Here is a 22,434-nt window from a genome sequence, read left to right on the forward strand (position 1 = left end):
CCATTCTGGATAACAGATTAGAATTATTTCTCTATTTTCCCCACAACCTCCAAAATATAGCCCACTAAAAACTAGAAGGGGGTGCTATTCCTTTCTTTCAGGGGAAACTCACTTCCCTCTGTTCTGTTTGTGTTCCAGGTATCCCTTAAACCAGTGCTTCTCAAGTGGTGTTCAAGCGTTCTGAGGAACATGAGGATCACACACCTCTCCCCTCAGTTTCTGATGGCTTCCAAGGGCATTGGGTCCTACCCAGCCTGCAGAAGCTCTGCCCTTGAACGCTTTCTGGCTTTCTTCAAGAGCCCAGGCATCACTTTAACGTGACCCTCATCTTACCTCGCTACCTAGAACTTTCCTACTAGAACCTCACCCTAAATGTGTTTCAACGGGCTAACATCTTCCCCCTCTCCTGCTATTGCTTTTTTCATAGGTTCTCATTTGCAGCAGCTCATCAATATTCCATTCCATATTTCAAAATACCACAGAATGAGAAAACAGTTGGGTTTGTTGTTCTTTCCCTAGAGCTTTCTGAGGACGCCCCTGTTTGCCGTGACCGAAAGGGAACTCAGCCACTGGCCTGCAGGCTGAAGCCCTAGGGGGCAGAAGGGGCCACTCTCTGTGCAGCCAGCAGACAGGCTTGCAGCACAGTTCCAACAGACACTGGGGGATCAGAGCGATCATGCTGCAGGCCAGGGCAGGTAGGCAGACCCAAAAGGCTCACTGGCATCCCATTAAAATAATGTGAATCTGTAGGAAGAACTCTGGTGCTCCCTTGGCACATTTACTTGTCGATCGAGAATATTTGCAAGTAACTGGCAAAAGCAAGTCTGTGGCCTGAGATTTAGGCAGTCAGAGAACATTAATTACAAATAATTTTTTAATGTCCTTCCCCAAACCTTCTAGAATAACCATTTTGCAAATTAAATCTTACAGGTGTTTAAAGGAACAAAGTAGACAGGTTAATCACCAGATTAGCAGGGCAACTGTTACACATTTCTTCTGTGCTACTAGGTTCCATAATTATCTCTGAAACTGAGAATCTTTTCCAAGACACCTTCAAGTTTAATAAAAAGACCAGTACAAAAACAAAAACAAAAAACCAGTACAGCAGTCCTCCTTATCCAAGGCTCACTTTCCATGGTTTCAGTTATTTGCGGTACACCATGGCCTAGAAGCAGATGATCTTCCTGATTTAGAAGGTCAATACTAGTCTAAGACTATATCACAATGCCTATGTCTCACAGCATCACAAAAAAAAAGGGGTCAGTAAAGATACTTTGAGAGAGAATCCACATTCACATAAGTTTTATTACAGTATATTGTTATAACTATTTTGTTTTATTATTAGTTATTGTTAATCTCTAGTTGCATCTAATTTGTAAGTTAAATTTTATCACAGGTATGTACGTATAGGCAAAAATATAGTATAAATAGGGTTCCGGGGATCCCTGGGTGGAGCAGCGGTTTGGCACCTGCCTTTGGCCCAGGGCGCGATCCTGGAGACCCAGGATCGAATCCCACGTCGGGCTCCCGGTGCATGGAGCCTGCTTCTCCCTCTACCTATGTCTCTGCCTCTCTCTCTCTCTCTCTGTGTGTGACTATCATAAATAAATAAAAATAAATAAATAAATAAATAAATAAATAAATAAATAAATAAATAGGGTTCGGTACTATCTGTGGTTTCAAGCATCCACTGGGGGTCTTGGAAGGTATCCCCCAGCGATAAGGAGGGCTACTGTAGTCTAATTAAAATACGTCTTCAAATAATATGATACGTGCTAATTAATGATGGGTCTTCTAAAAGAGATGTCTCCTAAGAAGAAACCACTGTGAATAGTGGGAAATCATTTGAAAATAAGATAAATGCTTTATTATATAATATTCCCCTCTTTAAATATTCGGTATTATTATCATGATGGTGGACGATTTAAGGGACATGATTTGCAAATGTTGTTTCTGTCTATATAACCTTTTAATCTTTATTTGATCCTTATTGTTATCTCTTACCTACATAGCTTTCTTCCCACTATGGTCTGGTGGGGAACAGCAACATTATGATATTGAAGTAGTTTCTATGTAGTTTCAAATTATAGAGAAACTAGAACAAGGAAACTTTGGTGTCTTTAGGAAATTGTGTCTGTTACTAAAAAGTATCAATGCCACTAACCCATTAAGAACATTAAAATTTTTAAAAAAACAAAACAAAAAAACACAAACAAAACAAAACAAAACAAAAAAAGAACACTAAAATTTGAGATCTTAACAAAGAAAGAAAGAAAACAGTCATTTACACTGGGTGCATTGGCCATTTGTCTTGAGTGTTTATTTCCTGCTTGATTTATGGACATTAGTTTAGATAATAAGATATTTTCCCAAGCAGAAGGAAAAAGACCAAACACGGGATATGTGGAAATGACTACTACTTGTGGTCTTGTTTGTTACTCTTGTTTTTAAAGGGATAATGGTTATAAGGCATACTCCCTTAGGATAGAATATTTTTAAGTGTCTAGGATTGTACAAAGTAAAATGGGCATTTGTTAGACAAAACACTTCAGCATCTCTTGCAAAACCACTAAGGCACCTCTGCAACTTTCCGACTCCTAGGCGAATTTCTAGGCTAGAAATGTTCCCAAGTTCATCTCTACTTGTGGCCTCAAAAAGGGGCTGGGAAAAGAGCAAGCTATTCGTTCCCTGAAAAGTCTCTAGTGCATCAAGTAATGAGACTGACATATCATTGTTCAGCCAATGCCCATAGACTACAAAAGTATTTTTCTTACCCACTCTTTCAAAAACTTGTGAGCCAGCAATTGAGCCTGTTGGGGATAAGGATTCTACAAAAAATATAATCATGAATTAACGCTATTTCTTCTTAGAGCCAACATCCTGAAATGCCTAAGCTCATAGTTCGGTTCTTAAATGAATACAGCTGTGACTCACAGTCCTCTCCTAACAGAAACCTCTTGAAGAAAGCCTACACATACGTGTAGCAATCCAAACAACTCTTCAAAAAAATTTTTAAATTTGGTCTGAAACTATAAACTACATGCCATAAAGGGTTAAGTTGGCTTCAGTCTACCCCACCTTACTTTACAGGGCCGGGGTTTGTGAGAGAGGGATATGACATTCTTAACCCACTCCATCAAACAGACACAGAGACCAGAGAAAGGAAGGGTGGAGAAGCAAATGAAATTTAAAGAGCCAATTTTCAGTGGGCCTTCATTTTGAGAGTTGGGCTATTTTTGTCCTTGTTTTTAGCAGCATATCAATTCCTGCCTCCATACCCAAGCATTTGTGAAGAGGATAGCAGGGGAACCGCAGGCACAGCTGTCCAATTTACATTCACAAATGCAGGTGTTGCTCAGACACAAAACAGAGGTCAGCTGAATACGGCTCCTAATTAGCTACCTTTTCTACTAGGATTTTTCTTTGTAAAGTTATGCATGCAATTTGGGTTCAACTTAGAGACCATTTTTAGATCTCAGCATGCTATCCACCAAGAAGCGGCTGTCATTATAAAGCATAATTTACAGCATAGTTAACTTTACATGTTTTTTAAAATCTACATTATACCTAAGGCAAATTTCTCTTCTACACACATATTATTCACTGTTTTCCATCCCTTTCTGAATATCTAAAATTTAGGGTAGAATCTAGCCAGAAAATCTTTTATGACAGGATGGGAAGAATTTTGCCCTTTTTCTAAGATTAAGAAAGTCCATAATTTTAATAACGAGGACTAAAGACTTTGTTAAATGACACAAGAAAAGTAGCTATTTGCTATTGTCTTCAGTGGGGAACACCCTGGGGCTTATTACAGCAGTTCTTAGAAATGGCAGGATGGAAACTGGTATCGAATACAATCCATTAAGAAACCCAAGCCCTAAATGAAATGACCACAAAATCCTATCAGTTAACAGAAATGCAGCAGCTGTACATGTTTATTGTAATACAATAGGATATTGTTGCAGAGATAACACTCTTAAAATTTAAAAAAAGAAAAAAAAAAAAAAGAATCCAGCAAGCGATGTGATCAGTTTATTCCCCTATTTGAAAAATGAGAAGGTATAGTGTGGCAGGGCTTTGGGATACATAAATAAGCATGAAGATCGCAGAGAAGACAGGTTTTGTATGTACACTAATGGGCTGCTGGGATCAGCTGTCAAAGTCACCGGCTAAACTTCAAGCTTCTGTGACTCCCAGCTTTTGCAGGATATTCAAAGACCTACCCCAATAACTCCCCACAGGAAGTGAAAGGTAATGGTCCTCCTCCCCCTGCTGATTTTACCTGCCATAAGTATTCCAAATACTAACTCTTTTCTTGGCTCCCAGTTACCCATCTTTTAAAACTGTATGCTATGGAAGTTTAAATCCAGTTTGACCTTAAACTTTATAATGATGTAATATTACATGTTAGGTATAACAATGTAAATTCATATATATGGCATTGTATATATATATATACACTCTCTATATATATAGTATTCTAGGGTATTTCAGAGGCTTACTAAAGTTAAATGGTTTTGCAAAATATGACACGTATCACCAGGATTGTGACAAAAGCATCTTGCTTGATTTTGCTCCCTACAGGCCGTCCATCAAGATTCAGACCCACAATTCTTCAGAATCATAGACAAAAACCCCTGTTCTCTAGCCATCTTCTGGGATGGAATGCAAAGTATTTTGTTGTGGTAAGTAGGGCTTTGAAGATGAAAGCGCTGAGTCCACTCCTGTGATTGTTACCCCAGTGCTCAGCGTTCAAAACGGGAGCCCCAGGGTCTCCAAGATCATTTTAATCCTCCTATATTAAAACAAAACGTGTCTCCCATGCGTTGCTCCAACCCCCCCTCCTCTGGAGTCTCACTGGCCCCTCCCAAGGGAAAATGAACTGGACTTTGACTGTCCCAAAAGAATTCCAAACAATTTCCTTACTTGCCTCCCTGTTCCAGTGAAGATTATGAGCCTAATACTTAGAGACTGCTACTAAAATTCCACCCCGCTGAATTCTGCAGCCTAATTCTTTCAGCATTATGTTTTTTGGCAGAATGACGTGACCCAAATTTGCAGGAGATAATTTGCTGCAACAGTGCTTCTTGCAATGCAGTGAACCCGAGATGAGCATTTCAGGATTACAAACACCAGACTTTAAAAGAATAATAATAATTGTTTGCTTCAAGAAGAGACAGATTTTGATCTTGTATTATGGAAATGGAAAAACTTAGCAAAATGTGGACAATTTTATGAATTAGGAAGCTATACAGATCAATGGAAAATAATCAAGATCTAGCACATTACTTCAGTAATCGGTGGCAAAATGCTAGAGCGGGTTGGTTCTTTAAAGATTAAGAAACTAGCTGTGTGTACGTGTGTGTGTGATTGTAAAAACATCACGCATTCCATTTCTCATCAATGGTGGCCACTACTATTCTAAAAGGACATTTTCAGATCTGAGATGTCTTAAAACAAAACAAAAACTGACTAACTATGGCTGTTCCTGTGTTCACCCACCATGCTGCCCACAAACGCTCGGCTGTGTGCGCAATGTTGGTTCAGGTAGTCATTATTTCACCTTTTCTCAATATTAATCAACTTTCATCTAAGGCGTCAAAAGAGACTTGACGTTTTTCTCAATTAGAATTTGTGGTTCTTGATTAAAATTTGTGGATCAGGTTTTGTAAAGAGCCAGAGCAATATTCCCACTGGGAACAAATATTAAACTGTGTGGACTACAGCTTTCTGGCCACACTCCCGTGGCTAGTTTCTCAGCCTCTGAAAGAAATCTCTACCACTTATCTTTCGTGGACTCTAGTCTCTACACACTATGCTGGAGAGACACTGTCACTTAGGGTGGCAGCTGTGATCACCGTGTTCTTCCTCATGGGATTCTCATTCACCCTCTCAGAATTCAAACATCAAGACAGAGAAACGGAAGAACAGGTTACACATCAGAAGGGGATCCCTTATTCCAGAAGGTTAAGTATGACAGAGAAGGGGAACAGACAGGACAGGAAAAAAAAAAATAAAAGTAAAATGTGCACAGTGTTTTCAGCTAGAAGCTAGGAGGCACATGCGCACACGGTCTGGGGAGGCCTGCGTAGCCGCCTCGCTCTACGTGCTCTTACCTTATTTCTCTTGAAGTAGGCTCGTCGGCAGGCTGCAAAGCACTTCTCGCTGCAGAAGCTTTTCACCTCACTTCCCATACTCAGGGAATAGCGCTTGATTCCCACTTTCTGGCACCAGGCACACATTATTTGTACATTTGACACATCATCTTCTATAACAAAAGTATAAGAAAAATGTTCATATCAGAAGCAAACATCCCTTCAAACTTAGACACACCCTCAACCTGACAGAGCTACCTGAGGTCTCATTTTAATTTCTGTACCTCATTACTCTCTGACCTCATAGGATAGCCAGCTCCTGATAAGAAGACTCATGCTTGCTCACTCTTTTCTTTCTTTTTTTAATTCCTTCCTTCCTTTCTTCCTTTCTTTCTCTTTTATCCCTTGGTTGGCTCTTAAGTCTCCAAAAAAAACATCATTTACTTAAAATCTGGAGCATGAATGCACAGCCAGGAAGGGGGTCCCAAGTCTTCTTAGCCTGGTAAAAATGCATATTCTATTGGCTTACACCAGGCTCTATACTAATGAAACTTGTAAAATGACCAATTTCTTCTTCAAAGGTACTGCTGGAAGCCTGTAAGATCCACACTGGGTGGGACACCCAGTGCTAACCCATAAATGTGATGCCCTAATGTGAACCTTGACAGTCAGGAACCAGGCTCAATCTTGGCATGTGTCTTATTACTGTTACCTGATATAGGGTTTTATTTACCCTTGCAATGTAATGATTCCCAAGTGATACGGCTAGTCAAAAAAAGGAAGGACATGAGGGGCCAGATTGTGCCCATGGAAAGGCACTGGCCTGGCTCACTCAGCAGTCTCCTACGGCAGAACCTTCCTGCATGCATGTCCTCAGGGAGGCACAGGCCTGATTTAAATTCTCTCCATGTGATGCTGCTCGTGTCCCGAAATGGAGGGATGGTAATGGAGGTGTCAGCCATGAGACCTGAGGTCACATAGCTATAAAGATCATCCTCAGCTAGACTGGTAGTCTTTGCAGCCCTCCTGAAGGACCTGCCACACACGTCATGGAGACGCGCAGAATGATGTTAAGTGATATGTGACTATTTTCAATAATTAAAATACTGTATTTCTTTTCCTTTGTAAGAGAGGAAAACAAATTTAACTTGCAAAACAGGCCTGTGATATCACATGCATTACTGCTCAAAGCAAAGAGAGGCTTTTAAAGTGAGTCAGTTAATAAAATATACTGAGTAAATCATAAAGCAGGTGATAAGAAGTTACAACAAAAATGTGACAGTGACATTTAAATGACTGAAGTCTGGGAGATACTAGCCTATTTGATAGGGGGAGGGGGAATAAGAGAAGACTTTAAAGTCTACAAAATATCTTCTTGCTACCTCCTAGGGACTTTGCTTATATCTTGAGTTTTCTGGTCCTCCCAATTGACAATATGCGTACATATGACTGATTGCCACTATTAGCCACATTTCTTCTTCCTTTATGGATTTTTTTTAACTATCCCAGACTCATGCTCCAGACATGAATAGTAATCACAAAATCCCCAATAAGCTCTGGTATAGCGTTGTCTGATTTCTGAATAAAATCCCCCAAAGACTAATTGCTAAACAAGGCCTGGTCCATGAGTTGTTGACATATTCATGGTTCATAGAGTCTGTCATGCAATCATTCCATTTCCAGGGAAAAGATTTGGTTTGAGGCAGTGCGGTCATCAGCCTGCAAAATTAGAAGCAAACTAATTTGTAGTGCAGTGATACGGCTCTTTTTCCCCTGAGTATCATCACTCAGAACTATGCGCAGCATTTTATTTACCTTAATGGAATAAATATTGTCATTTTAACGACCACTTTTTTCACAAATTACATAATGTGATCTATTGTTAATTATCAAATAAGACAGTGTAAAAATGACCTTTGATATTAATCATTTTTGATAACACAACCTTCTTTAAATGGAGTCATAAGATGAAATCAAATGTCATACGATGACTGCATTTTTTAATTTGTTCTATTCAAGAAAAGCTTTATTTATATTTTACATGGTTTCTAACATGGCATCTGTCTACATATAGAAATTTTACATGAAATGTTATAGACATGAAAACTGAACAAAACTTTACAATTAGCCTCAGAGTATGAAAGAGGTCTTTTTAAAAATCAGATTAGAAATAATATATTTTAAAAATAATCATCTGTCATTCCTAAACTAATTTGAACTACTAGTTTCAATTCTTCCCAATGGATTAGCTGCTTTAAAATCCTAAAGTCCTAAAAAAGAAGATGATACAGCAGAACTCTCCCAAATGATCCGTTGGCAATAAGTTTGAGTCTGGTGAAACCTGTAAGGAAAAGAAATTTTTATGGGGGAAATTATTTGACCTCAGAGTTCAAAAAGGAGACCACACCTCCCAAGGAGCTGCTTTAGAACAACCATTAGGTTCCCCATGTTGTTCCTGCCTTTAAATTGTCTGGCTTGGGAAACAAACCTAAAATTTTTCCTCCTAGATCTTTAACGGATATAAATAAAATAAATAAAATAGAAATGAAATAAACCACCATTAGAGACTGAGATCCAGATGAAAAAGGGTAGAAAACAAAGTGGTAACGGGGGCAGGCACACAGCCTGCCTGGCCTGGCAAGAAGGAAGAAGGCTGCGGAGGAGGTACAGCTCACAGTACCCTCATGCTTCCCTCCATCACCGCCAGGCAGACTGGCTGGTCAGTTTTTTAAGACGAGGCAAGGATATTTTCTTACAATAGACCTAACAGAGAAACAAAAAGTAGAATTTTAAGGGAGATTACTTTTATAAATTATGTGTACTCCTGCACCCCAATGTTCACAGCAGCAATGTCCACAATAGCCAAGGTGTGGAAGGAGCCTCGGTGTCCATCAAAAGATGAATGGATAAAGAAGATGTGGTCTGTGTATACAATGGAATATTACTCAGCCATTAGAAATGACAAATACCCACCATTTGCTTCGACGTGCATGGACCTGGAGGGTATTATGCTGAGTGAAGTAAGTCAATCAATCGGAAAAGGACAAACATCATATAATCTCATTCATTTGGGGAATATAAAAATTAGTGAAAGGGAATAAAGGGAAAGGAGAGAAAATGAGTGAAAATATCAGTGAAGGTGACAAAACATGAGAGTCACCTAACTCTGAGAAATGAACAAGGGGTGATGGAAGGGGAGGTCGTCCGGGGGTTGGGGTGACTGGGTGATGGGCACTGAGGGGAGCACTTGGCAGGATGAGCACTGGGTGTTATGCTATATGTTGGCAAATTGAACTCCAATAAAAAAATTTTTTAAAAATCACGTGTACTATAAAGTAACAATGTGGGAAGAGGAGATAAAAGAAATTGTGCACTTTTGTTTTGTATGTGGCAGTTGGAAAACTCTTAGAATGGTGGTTAGCATCTGTCTTGTTAAATAATTCAGTATTCCCATCCGTTTCTCATAAAATTCCGTTTCATAAAGGCAAAGACTGGAAAAATTCCATCGGATTTCTCCTTTTCTGTCATCAAAATGTTACCAATAGCTAGTGTTCCAAAGATGAGAAAACATTTTCAGATATCTCAGGTACTCTGGTCTTATAAAAGCCATTTTTATCCACATTATATTTAAGAAGCTGAGAACTGTAATTATGAGTTAATTTTTCAGCTGAAACATAGCTCAAAATTCTGGCCCTAAACATGAGATGGTACCCTTCTTAAGTGCTTTAAACCAAAGGGATAGGTTCATTTCAACAACTACATTTTTTTAAAGTCTAAAACCCAGTAATTATATGCATGCTTTACATTGGCAAAATAGAAGGCCCCAGCATTTTAGCTTTTCTAACTTGATCTGCTGTAAAATATATATATATATATATATATATATACATATATATTTATTTAAAGATTCTTTTTCCAAACTAGGGAGAACCTGATTTCCAATCTCACATCTAGACTAAAGCCTGTACCATTAGAGACTTGAGACTACCTCAAAGAAGACTGGTGTAACAGATTTTTTCCTTACAGCCATTAGCCTGTGTGTTTTTCATAATGAACAATGCAACAACAAATGTAAAATATTTACAGCATTAAGTCACTTTCCCAAGGCGAATAGTTTGTATAACATGATAAAATTTTCATATGATAATATCATATAAATATGCATCAGTCAAAATATGCATGTTTCTATTAATCATGAAAAGTTTGTACCACCTCTTTAGAATTTAATTAGGCAAAATGTTTAGGGCATTTTCTTTCCAAACTAATGTTCAAAGAGCTATAGAACATTATTCCATTTTACATCCCAGAAGGAGAAGTTCACATTAATTACTCTGAGATGAAATCAAAATTGTATTTATTTATCATCACACAGAGAAGTATGAGATCAAGCATTTCTGGAACGCCTTGCTGAAGTTGTTTGAGAAACTGCCTTATCTGGTGACTTTCAAAAATAAGAATGGCCATTGGTCGGTGACATTCTAGGGGCACTTGAATTGACTATGAACATGCATCCTTACTTGCCCAGGGCACAAAGAATCAGGAGGGCCTTAATGGACCCCAAGGGATTAACTGTCAATTCACCACCCCTTTGTAACTTTCATGGGAGTCCAAGACTGAGGAAAAAATCTCAAAGTATTGGCTGGTGATGTTTCTCTCCTCCAACAGTTCCTGGAATGCACACATCCAGATAATCATTTCAAGACTTGAATTATATTTGAGACAAGTTGCAAGGCAGCCTGAAGTGACTCCTGGGTGTTCCCTACACCATGGAAGGAAAACACAGCACGGGAAGCCCTCTGTCCATCTATTCGTCAGAGTAGCTATATTTAAGAATACAGATAGAGATATGGCCTGGAAGACAGGCAAGAACTAAGGTTAAAGTCTGCTTTCTTTGCAGCCCTTCTTGGAATAATTCAACTCCAAAAACTTTGAGGCAGTCCAGTTCAAAAGCCTCTACAGAGTCCTATAGAAGCTTCTGTACAATTCTTTGGGTTCTTGAAGTGAACATATAAGGAGACCCAGAGAAAATTTGGAACACTGAGCCAAAGGAAAAATAATCATAGCTAGCCATTATTCAGTATTTAGTGGTGGGAGGCACAGTACAAAGTTTCTTAAATCTGTTGTTTCATCCTAATCTGGCCCTAAACATGAGAAGGAAAGTAATTTGCTCCAAATCACAGAGTCAGTATACACCAAAGCCTAGATGAGGACCAGGCTGACTCCAGAGCCCAAGCTCTTGACTATCACACCTTAGAGACTAGGGCCCTTCTAAAAGCATGAGATTACATGCCATCCATGCAGACTTCTCTCTGCAAAACAGACTAAAAGCTGTCACAAGATTCTGCTACTTACAGAGCACCCTTCTCCATGACATGGTAATAGACAAAGAAAATGAAATCAAAAGGTCAAAATGTCTTTGAGGAGATGGCTGAAGTGTTATTCAATCAATATTTGTTGATTGATTTTCAAAAAAAAGTTAAAGGCTCACAATGCAAGCCTTTATTTCTTTATGACTATGAGACTTGGATTTGCGGCAAACATTCTGGCTGAACTTTCACCAGCAAGTGCCACTTATACATTAAACAAGAAGCCAGAGCCAATAATACCTGGATCTCAGGAAGCAGTCATTCTACCCACAGGCAAGCAAAACTCTTCCCAGTTTTCTCTTCAGTAAGGAGGGGGATCACAGCAAGACATGGATAAGACTGATTTTCCACGTGGGTAAAGCAGGGAACCACTTACATCTATAATTTCAAAGATGCCAATAAGAGTACCCTAGCTTCAAAAATTATGCCACAACTCCCCACTAAAATTAAATTCTACCATTAGAGAGTAATTTATTTGGCCATATATTTTTTTATATCCCATTAAAACACAAATTCCCCAAAAGCAATAAAATTCAGTACATATTTGCCAATTATGACTTACGCTTTGAAATGAGTGGCTCTTTCTGGAGAACAAGTTTTCACAGAGAGTGGGGAGAAGGGCTAAGGACAAGGTTCCGACGAGAGAGGTAAAGGGTAGAAATCGGAGAGGCTATAGTACGAGAAGCGTCTGGTCACTCACTGCTTTGCTGAAGTCTAGCCCTGGGCACATAGGTAGAACAAGCTTAGCCACGCAAAGAATGGACATAATACTGAAATGAAATGAAAATAATACTGAGCACACTGTAGCAACTACATCTTCAGAGGGCCTTTTAGATGTGAACATAAAACAGTGGAAGTTGAAGGAGGTGGGAGGAAGAGCATACAGCCAGGGATCTCTGGAAAAGAAAAGCAACAGGCAGATGCACTTATTACCCTCTCAAAGGGGTAACTTTTATTTTTTTTAAGTGAATGAGTTAAGAGATATATGCTCCTTTGCAAATCTTAGTTGCTATTATTCAAAAGACAATGTGGAAGAGTGCTGGGAAACAGAGACAGAGGACGTTAGTGAAAGTACTAAACCTACCCCTTCTAGTTGTGTGACGTGGGCCAGTCACTCAAGGACCGTAATGTCCACCCTTAACTATAGCTGTGGTGGGGACAAAATGATAGAAAGTAGTCACATCCTATATGTAAATGAGCCTGCCTTAGGATCAATGGCAAATAGAGTAAGAAGAGAGAAGTGTCAGCTATATGCAGTCTAGAGAGGCCCGGACGACCAGACTCCAGTTTCTTCAGTCACATCCCCTCTCCCATGGATGACATCGGCAGAACCACTATCTTTGAGTACAAAGAACAACCCAGTTAATTGGTTAAATTTTACTAACTCAGACTATTTAAGAGGAAAGCCATTACATTTAATAAAAGCTTCACTTACAGTTATTCTTTTTAAAAATTACTTAACTTGAATTAATAGTTGACAAGGTGTTGCCAAATATATCACTGTACTGCCAGATATTCTATAATTAATAGATGGGAATTCTTTGTAATTATTACATCAACTAGCTACACATGGGTGGATCTTCCTAAGTGCCTGAGAAGTTTGCTCTTTTAAAAAGTATCATAGTAACAACTGAAAATTTCTGCCACCTTGGTAACTGAACTATCAAAAATTGCCAAATAATAGAGTCTGAAGTCTGAATTAATAAAATTTTATTGCACTAAGAGGATAGGTACAATGAAATGATAGAGCTTCCATACAACTACGATTCTTCATAGCACTGAAAATTATTCCTATTTTTTCTTTTGGAAATGAAGTCATTTGAAGTGATTTCAGGAATGTATGTATTTTTTTTTATGTTTTTGGATGAAGTGATTTCAAGAATTTACATGGTCCACACCCATCTAAATAGAGCAGCACTTAACCTCAAAATAAAATTGAAATCTCTATACAAAAACTAAAATTTGGTTCCAGTAGGTGAAAAGAATGAGCACATATTGCATAAAATGACAGTAAAATTATAGAATTTAAATTAGTTTTAATATTCTAATGGAACTTTTCTAGCCCATTTCTAATTTTGTATATATACATATAATACATATATATGCGCACGTGTGGGGGTGTGTGTGTGTGTGTGTTTGTACCTATGTAAAAGACGTGACTCCAGAATGAATTAAACATCTACATGCAGGTCTCTACACTAGGCAACTGGTCAAGAATGCTCAGTTGAAAAAGACATGGCCCTGCTCCCAAACACAGGAAAAAAAAGCATGTGACTCATTATATGACAAACAGAATGTGGTAAGAGAGAAGTTCAAAAATCTGCTAGAGACCAGAAAGCACAGCTTTTGAGTGGGGTCCTGAAAGATCTAGAGGGGGAGAAAGTTCAAGAAAAGGAGAGAAAGGACAGAAGGAAAGCAGGCACCAGGGAGTGGGGCTCAGGGATACCAATGAGTCCTGAAGTTGCCCCCCATTAACCAAGATTATTGCAAGAAGAGAAAAGCAGATCAGACTGGGGCCAGTCGGGCCTGAACAAGGAATCCCTTGAAGGATGTTTAGCAAGATGATGGAACAGGCTTATCCTTATTCCACAGGTAATGGGGATCTCCTGAATGTCTCTTAGTAGAGCATGACAGGATCAGAGATGTGCTGAACAATGTTACTCCAGCAGGGGGGATTGGAATTCAGAAAGACTGGAATCTCCTTCTGTGGCAAGGAGACCCAGTAAGCAACAAGAGAGCAGGTTCCATGTCTCTTTCGCCTTCATGTCTTCAGTGCCTAGCACGTAGCCATGCTTAAACTATGTTGAATAAACAGACGGATGGATGGACAGACAGATGGAAACAGAGGGAAGGAAGTGACGCTCAGAACCTATGAAGCAATGATAGAAATGAAAAGAAGACTATAGCCAATTGCCTTCACCAATTCATCTCCCTGTGTTTCAAAGAAGACCAGGGAAAAGTCCAAAGAGTTCTTTGAGAAAATGGACTGTATAGTAAAATTCAAACTGTGAATTTGCTTTCCTATCAGTGTCCCTTCTTCACATATTTTCCCAACATTCAAACAAAAAAGGAAAATAAAATGAGAGATCCCATTTTGTGACTTTAACAAAATAGTAGTTCTCTCTTGAATACCATCCTGAATCTGGAGTCTTTAATGAGACACTACTAAGCACACATGTCTACAGCTCCTCAATATTAATATGAATATCCCCCTACAATTTCCCTGATTTGCCAGTGAAGGGAATCCTTGTTAGTCTCCTGGACAATCTCACCTCCATGTCTCAGTACTCACTGTGGAGAGTCTGTTTTCCCTACATCCTTACCCTAAGAGAGTAGAATAAGAAAGGAAGGTGGTAGGACTTAAGAGTGACATTTCCCAAAACATATTCCACTAATCCCAGGAGATACTTAAATGGGTGTTATTTTTTAAAAGGCTACCATGGTCAAGTACGTATGAAAACACTGGGCTAAACAAAGTTAAATAATAGATCCTTTACTGTAAGCCTGTTGGGTTCTACCAATGTATAAGTAGGAATCCTAAAAGGAGATAGAATGTGCTATCTTTCACCAATCTGACCACACACAGAGAATCCACAAGACTGGGCTTCTAAGGAAGTCTCCCTGGGATGTGCTGCTCTACTGCCCTACATTGGCACTGAAGCATGAGCATTTCCACGTGGGTCATTCATTATCAGGCAAGTTTCTCTTTTGCCCAGAATCGGGTCCTCCACTGCCAGGAGCTTTGTCTGAACTGGGCAGAAAGACAAGGCCTACAGCCATGTGGCCAGTGCTAGGTGTGCTGACCCACACCTTCTAGTCCTCAATAAAACACAACCAGGCTAAACAAAGACATCCATGGTCCACAAAGTCCTGTGGTGTCTGCTCCATGCATCTAATAAAGAGAAGACAACACTTTTCCTGCAAAGTCCTCCAGAAAAAATAATAATAATAATAAAAGCAGAAATGAATAATACGGCAATGGGAGAGTAATATTGATCTTAACACACTGAATAATTCATGTTTACCAGGTGGTTGCCATGGGTAAGGAGCTCAAGTAAAATCGTGTCCTCCATTCTTGAGCCCAGGATCTAACTCTGTGATCAATCCAGATGCCCTAGGACAACGAGACTGCAATCATGCGTTTGCTCTCCGCTGGACCTCTCTCCTACATAGCTGAAGTCCACTCCCTGAGCCCCAGCATCTAGCCAACAGATGCACGTGTTTAGGAAGCAAGGTTAAAGAGTGTGCACCAGCAAATCCACCACTGCTGGAAAAGAAATTCCAAACCCCTACCCTGCATGGAGAGGCATCCTCTCCAAAGAAATACAAATAGCAGCATTTTGTGACTAATGGGTCAAGCAGCTTTACATAGGATGCCAGAGCAAGACAAGCATTCCCAGCACCTCCTATTTATCTGAAGGGCTCATTTCCCCTTCTGAAATCTGACTGTCCCATTAATTACAATTAATGGGCCCCACAGTGGTTGACAAAGCTCCCCAGAGGGGAAACTTTAATTGTAGACAAAGGATTCATTTATTTACTCAACTCTGTGCCAGGTACTGTACTAGAAGCTGGAAATACACTAGTGAACACAAAAGATAAGATTCCAGTCCTCAAGGAGCTTCCTATGGCTGTCCCCAGCACAAAATGTCAAGGTGCAATAGAAAAGGACCACAGAAAAGCCAGGGCTGCTCCCACAGCTCTGTCACCACTCAGAGGTCACAGGAGCCAGGTATTCTTGGTGACCACGGAGAGGGATATAAACCCCACTGGGGGGGGAGCATAAGCAGCCGGTCCATCATGACTGACTAGCAGGCCAAGTCCCACCTCCTTGGCATTTGGGGCAGTCCAGGCAAGCAGGATACCATGCGGGGAGTCCCATCCTAGGGGAGGTGAATTGACAGGTTAGAGACTAGGGGAAGGGACACCTGAGTGCTGTAGGTTGAAGAGCAGGTTGAAATTCAAGTCAGTACATTGAAAAGTAGGAAGAACTTCACTTCAATCTGTTAAGAGAACCAAGGTAAACCTGCTGGAACACTGTCAACGATTTACTTCCCTCTTCACCTTCCCATCTCGAACTATTCATTGAGATTCTTGAATGAGAGTAATGAATGGTTGAGGGATGCTCTGAAGGGGTCCCCCGAGGATCTCCACTCAGGAACGTTCTGAGACATCACACACCAAAGGAGCCCAGCTATAGGAAAGGTGGAGGAAGCCACACCAAGTGGAAATCTTTCAGAGTCTTCTCTTCTCTCTACGTACTCCCTTTGGGCCATATCAGCTATGAACTCCTGTGACTACAGTTACCATCCATGAGGTGAAGATTTTCAAATCAACATAGCCACCTCTCCTGAGATATCATTTCCAACTGCATCTCAGCATCTAAACCCATCATGTCCAAAGCTGCATACACACCCCTACCTATAAGCTCTCCCTTTCCTGTGTATGCTCCCCCGACCCCCGCTTTCTGCCCCTTACCATCCATGCAGTTACATGCTAGCAGAAATCTAGCATCCTTCCTGCTTCTTTCCTCCTTCCCACCTCCCACATTCTGATTATTCACCAGGTCCTCCTAAATATTTTTACAATATACCCACATTCATTCAATTCATGCACGAATGCATTCATTCAATAAATAAATATTTACCAAATCTAATTATGTACCAGACACTGTTCTAGGTGTCCAACTTCATGGGAGTTTTCCTCTGCCCCTTCCAGTGAAGCCACCAATACCTCTTGCCCATACTACAGGAGGCTTTCTGTCTCGTTCCTGTTCAGTTCATTCCCTCCACTCTGGATATGAGAAAGTCCTCTGAAACACAAATCTGATCACTGCTCTCATCTGCTCAGCACCTTCCAGTGGCCTCTGCTGCCCTCAAGAAGGAGTTGGAACTCCTCAGCATGACCTCAATGACCAAATCAGCCTCTCAGTTTGTCCACTCTCTGGGAACTCGCTTGCTTTACTTTCCTTGAAGTTCTCTCTCTACTCTGAGCCTTTGCATGCGCTGCTTCCTCACTCACAACCTAAAATCCTTGACGAATTCAGTCCTACTGCCCCTCCATTATCTTACCTTCAATCTCATCCTAGGAGAGCCTTCCTTGACCCCAAATCTGGTCAGATCACACAACACTCTGAACTTGATCATCACCAGACTGTATTGAGACTTCTGTTTAATGTCTGTCTCCTCCAGCAGATTGAGAGCCAGTTAAGACAGGCTCTGGTTCACTAGAATGAAATGCCTGACTTTGAACCTCAGCACAAGGAGCAAAAAATGCAGAATCCTTACCAGGTGCACCTTGGGTTGTTGGATGCCCAAGGCGGGGGTGGGGTGGGGGTGGGGGTGGGGTTAGGAGAGGAAGCCAAGGATACCATCTTCGGTAATCACTCAGAACAAAGTTGCTTTAGTGGGAAACACCAGTGAAAAGCCCCAAAACAGAATGTGATCGTTATTTCCACTGGCCTTGGCCAAGTCCATGAACTAAGTCTTCACAACTTAACAGAAACTTTGAGAAGTCAGCATTGGGAATGTCCCTAGAATAACAAGAATTACCAACTTCACCATCACTTCTCTCTTAACCAAACTTTATTTATACCTTCAAATAACTAATAGCAAACAGTTCAGTCAGGTCTAGGCTAATCCCAGAAACACAGTCATCCTCTACAAGCAAGGAAAAATACAGCTGACATTTCCTTATTTCCTGTTAGCATCTTAGCTCCTTGGTGACCTAGGGGCAGGGTTTTCTGGAATCCTATCTAGGTCATACCCCTAGTTCCAGGCTGTGTCAGGGATCAGAGGTATGTGGCTTAGAACTCATGTTAAGATGTTGTCCCCTGCTCAGAAGTGAGTTCTGGCCCTGGGTCTGCCATTAATGCAATTCAATGACCTTGAGAAGGTTGGTTAGACTTGCCAGCCTCATTTCCTCATCTATAAAAGAAGGAATTTAACTAGATCATCTCTGAGGTCCCTTCTAACTAAAATTCTCAAATTCTAAATCTGTCAAAATAACAAGATTCTGGCTGTAAAGGAGTACAGCCAGAGGATATTCTTTCTCCTTTCTCTTTTTTCTTACAGTCCTGACTTAATTTTTTCCCTTTTTATCCTTCTGTATGGCCACCACTGCTGTCCCTTGCCATTACCAGAAGAGTCTTATAAAATTCTTTAACTGATGGGACAGTTTTAGAAGTGACCCTTTCTGAGCTCTCCAATTTTGCACCACCATGAATCTGGTATCCCCTTTTTTTTTTTTTACTTCTTTATTATATATTTACGCTTCACTTTAAGGGGAAAAACATGAATGTCCATAAAAATGTTAACTTTTTATATTCTTTTTCATTAATGCCTGATCTTTCACTATGGACCTCCACATACATGATATTTTATCACAAGTTTGCCAGAAAACAGACTCTGAGACAAAGATTTGCATACAGGTGGTTTACTGGGCAGGTGATTCCAAGAAGAATGAGAGGCACAGGAAAAGAACCTAGGGACGAAGGAGAGCCAATATAATGATGTGTTACTAGGGGAAAGTGGTGTGCAACCATAAAAAATATTCTCTGGAGTTTATGAAATACACTTCATAGTTATTCACCCAGGGGACAAAAGAAGGAAGAGTTTAAACTCTCATATCCCACTGACCCAGTGTGTTAATTCCCCTATACTTCTGGTTTGCACATGTATAAGTCCAAAAGGATTTACATGATGCCCATGCTGAATGTCAGAGAAGCCCCACAGCAAGTAGCTACAGACATATGCCATAAGCGTCAGGCAAGGCCTTTTCAGAATGCACATGGCTAAGCTGTCAAAGTACCACAGCAATCACTGGATTAAGAGGTGGGGCCAAGGGGATCCAGAGAGGTGCACAAGAGGTGTCCCATACCTACAGCTGTCACCACTATTGAGCCTGCTTTCTCAACCATGGCACAATTAATTCAGCCAGATAATTCCTTGTTGTGGGGCTGTCCCATGCATAGTAGGATGGTTAGCAGCATGGCTGGCCTCTACTCCTTGTATGCCAGTAACTTGCTTTCTCTACCAGTTGTGGCAACCAAAATATCTCCAGATATTGCCAAATGTCCCGTGGGAGGCAAAGCAACCACTGGTGTAAAGTATTGAATATCCTACTTCTGTCACTTCCCCAGTACCCCTTCATTTCTCTCTACTTACATCATATCAAAAGCTGCTCTCAAGTAGGCCACTATGAGAGATATTTATGTCTTACACCTGTAACTTAACTTGCAGGTCTCGTTGTGATATAGTTCACATAAACAGATAATGCCTTAATAATAACGAATGATGAGATTTTAAATAGTTGATTTAAATAGCTGACTCTGAATAGTCTATGAACAGACTAGATATAGAGGGGAGGGGAAATGCTAAAATTGTATTTTAGGGCTTTTTTGTTTAAATTGGGAGGAGTTAAAATTTTATTTTTTTTTCTTTCAAAATCTAGGTCTCCAAGTCAAGGGCTCAATATTTTTTGAGACAAGGATTTTTTCCACTCAATAATGCACATAGATGATATACATTCAATTTCACGTTCAACTTCAAGATTCATACTCACCCATCCAAGCCCACCCAAGGAATACCAAGAAACCATGTTAATTACTGTTGATGATCATTTGGATTGTTTCCAGTTTTTACCTATTATGAATAAATGCTACTATGAAGATTCTTCTCTATGTCTTTCACTCATGCATATATATATATATATATTTATGCTGAGAATATATCTAGGATGGAATTACTGGATAATAGGATATGTGTATGCTCAGCATTAATAAATATTGGCAATCAGCTTTCAAGAGTGGTTATACCAATTTATACCATCACCAGCAATGCTTGAGAGTTCCAGTTGCTCCATATCCTCCCCAATACTTGGTATTGTCAGACTTTTTCATTTTAGTCACTGTAATGTTTGTGTGCTGGTATTTCACGATGCTTTTACATTTTATTTCCCTAATGACTAATGAGATTGAACAACTTTTCATGTGTTTATAGGCCACTAGGTTATTTTCTTTGGTGAAGTGTCTGTTTATATTTTTTGCCCAATTTTCTATTAGGCTTTTTTTTTATTTATAGAGGTTCTTTATATATTATGAATACAAGTCTTCTGGGGGACATGGATTACAAACATCAGCCTAATCAGTGATTTACCTTTCATTCTTTTGAAAGATATTTTTTTAAATATTTTTTTATTTATTATTCTAGAGAGACATAAAGAGAGTATAGGAAGAGGGGGAGAGAGAGAGGGAGGAGAGTCCTAAGTGGACTCCATGCTAAGCACAGAGCCTGATGCAGGGCTTCATCTCTGAGTTGAAACCTTGAGATCAAGACCTGAGCTGAAATCAAGCCAGGGGCTTACCCAACCGCACCATCCAGGTGCCCCCATTGAAAGATGTTTTTTACACAACAGAAATTCTTATCTTTAATAAAATCTATTTAATCGATCTTTTTCTCTATGGTTAGTGCTTTTTAGTATATAGTTTAAGAAATACTAGCCTACTCAAAACATAAATACATTCTCCTAGGCTTTCTTTTATAAATTCTATAAACCCTATTGTTCTGACATGTTTTGATGGACAATCCAGCTAGAACTTGTTTTTGTGAATGGTGTGAAGTAAATAATCAATATACTTTTCTTTTCCACATTTACTGACAAAACTATCCTTTCCTCACTGCCCTACTTTGTTATCTTTGTTGTTATAGACTGAATGTTTATCTCTCCAAAATTAATATTGAAGTCCTAACTCCTAATGTGGTATTACCTGGAGACAGAGCTTTTTAAAATTAATTAGTGTTAGATTTCAGCCAGATAATTCCTTGAGGTCATGAGGTAGTGTCTTGATGGGATGTTTGATGGAACTAAAATCCTTCTGAGAAGAGATGGCAGAGAGCTTGCTATCTCTCTGCCACATGAGAACACACAGAGAAGGTAATCATCCACAACCCACAGATAGGTCTCACCAGATACCAAGCCTGATGATGTTGATGTTGGACTTGCATTCTCCAGAACTGTGAGAAAACAAATTTTGGTTGTTTAAGCCATGGTATTTGGTTATGGTAACCCAAGCTGATTAATATATTTATCATAATCCAGAATCTGTTTATATTTGTTTCTGAACTCCACTTCAATGATTTATATGTATATCTTTTTATCATTATTTCATTGTCTTTTTATAGTACAACAGAAATCATTTATTATTGCTCATGGGTTCTGTGAGTCAGATACTCGGGGATAGTTTAGAGCAGTTCTGGCTCAGATCATCTCATGAAGTTACAGCTAAAATGTCTCTTGGGGCGGCAATCATCTTGAGTTGGGCTGGGGGACCCACTTCTAAGGTGGCTCAACCACACGGCTGGCAAGCTAGTGCTGGCTGTTGGTGGGAGGCCCTGTTCTTGTCCACATGAGTCCCTTCATAGGGCTGCTTGAGTTTCTTCATGCTCCTTCAAGATGGAACAATCTGAGAGAACTGGGCAAAAACTGCAATAACTTTTTATGACAGTCTCACACAAGTCAGTCACACAAACCAGCCCTGATTCAATGTAGGAAAAAACTACCAGGAGACCAGGGCCATTTTGGAAGCTGGCTTCTATAATTTCATTTATCTGAAGTCCCAAAATAGGCAGTAATAAACTATATTGTTTATTAGTGTTTATTATTATATAGTGTTAAAACTATAGAAAAAAATAAGGCAATGATTACCACAAAAGTGATTACCTCTTGAATGGAAGTCGTGAGTGGACAAGGATCATTATTTGTGAAAAAATACACTTATATTTTATGCGTTTTTCCAAAAGGTAATGTATTTCATAATTGCAGAAGAGGTCCTTTAAAGAAAATTAAGCCAAAAGAGAATTGACATGAGAAACACAAAGTGTTCTTTTCTCTCTTATGCCTCAAACATAGATCTAGCTTATTTAAAGTATGTTCAAAAGAAGAATAATAGCAATAGTAGAATTAACACTAATAAT

The 22,434-nt window shown here is 39.6% G+C and overlaps 1 protein-coding gene across 7 annotated transcripts in view; it reads right to left on the reverse strand.

Annotated features, from left to right (window-relative positions):
* SOBP (sine oculis binding protein homolog) overlaps nucleotides 1–22,434 on the reverse strand; it is a 162,565-nt gene that overhangs the window by 114,436 nt on the left and 25,695 nt on the right. For all 7 annotated transcript variants that reach the window (XM_072831874.1, XM_072831872.1, XM_072831879.1 and 4 more), the window contains exon 4: nucleotides 6,117–6,268. In XM_072831874.1, the coding sequence (XP_072687975.1) occupies nucleotides 6,117–6,268 (152 nt within the window). The remainder of the gene's footprint in view (nucleotides 1–6,116; nucleotides 6,269–22,434) is intronic.

Source organism: Canis lupus, chromosome 7, assembly GCF_048164855.1.
Source record: "Canis lupus baileyi chromosome 7, mCanLup2.hap1, whole genome shotgun sequence".
NCBI lineage: Eukaryota > Metazoa > Chordata > Mammalia > Carnivora > Canidae > Canis > Canis lupus.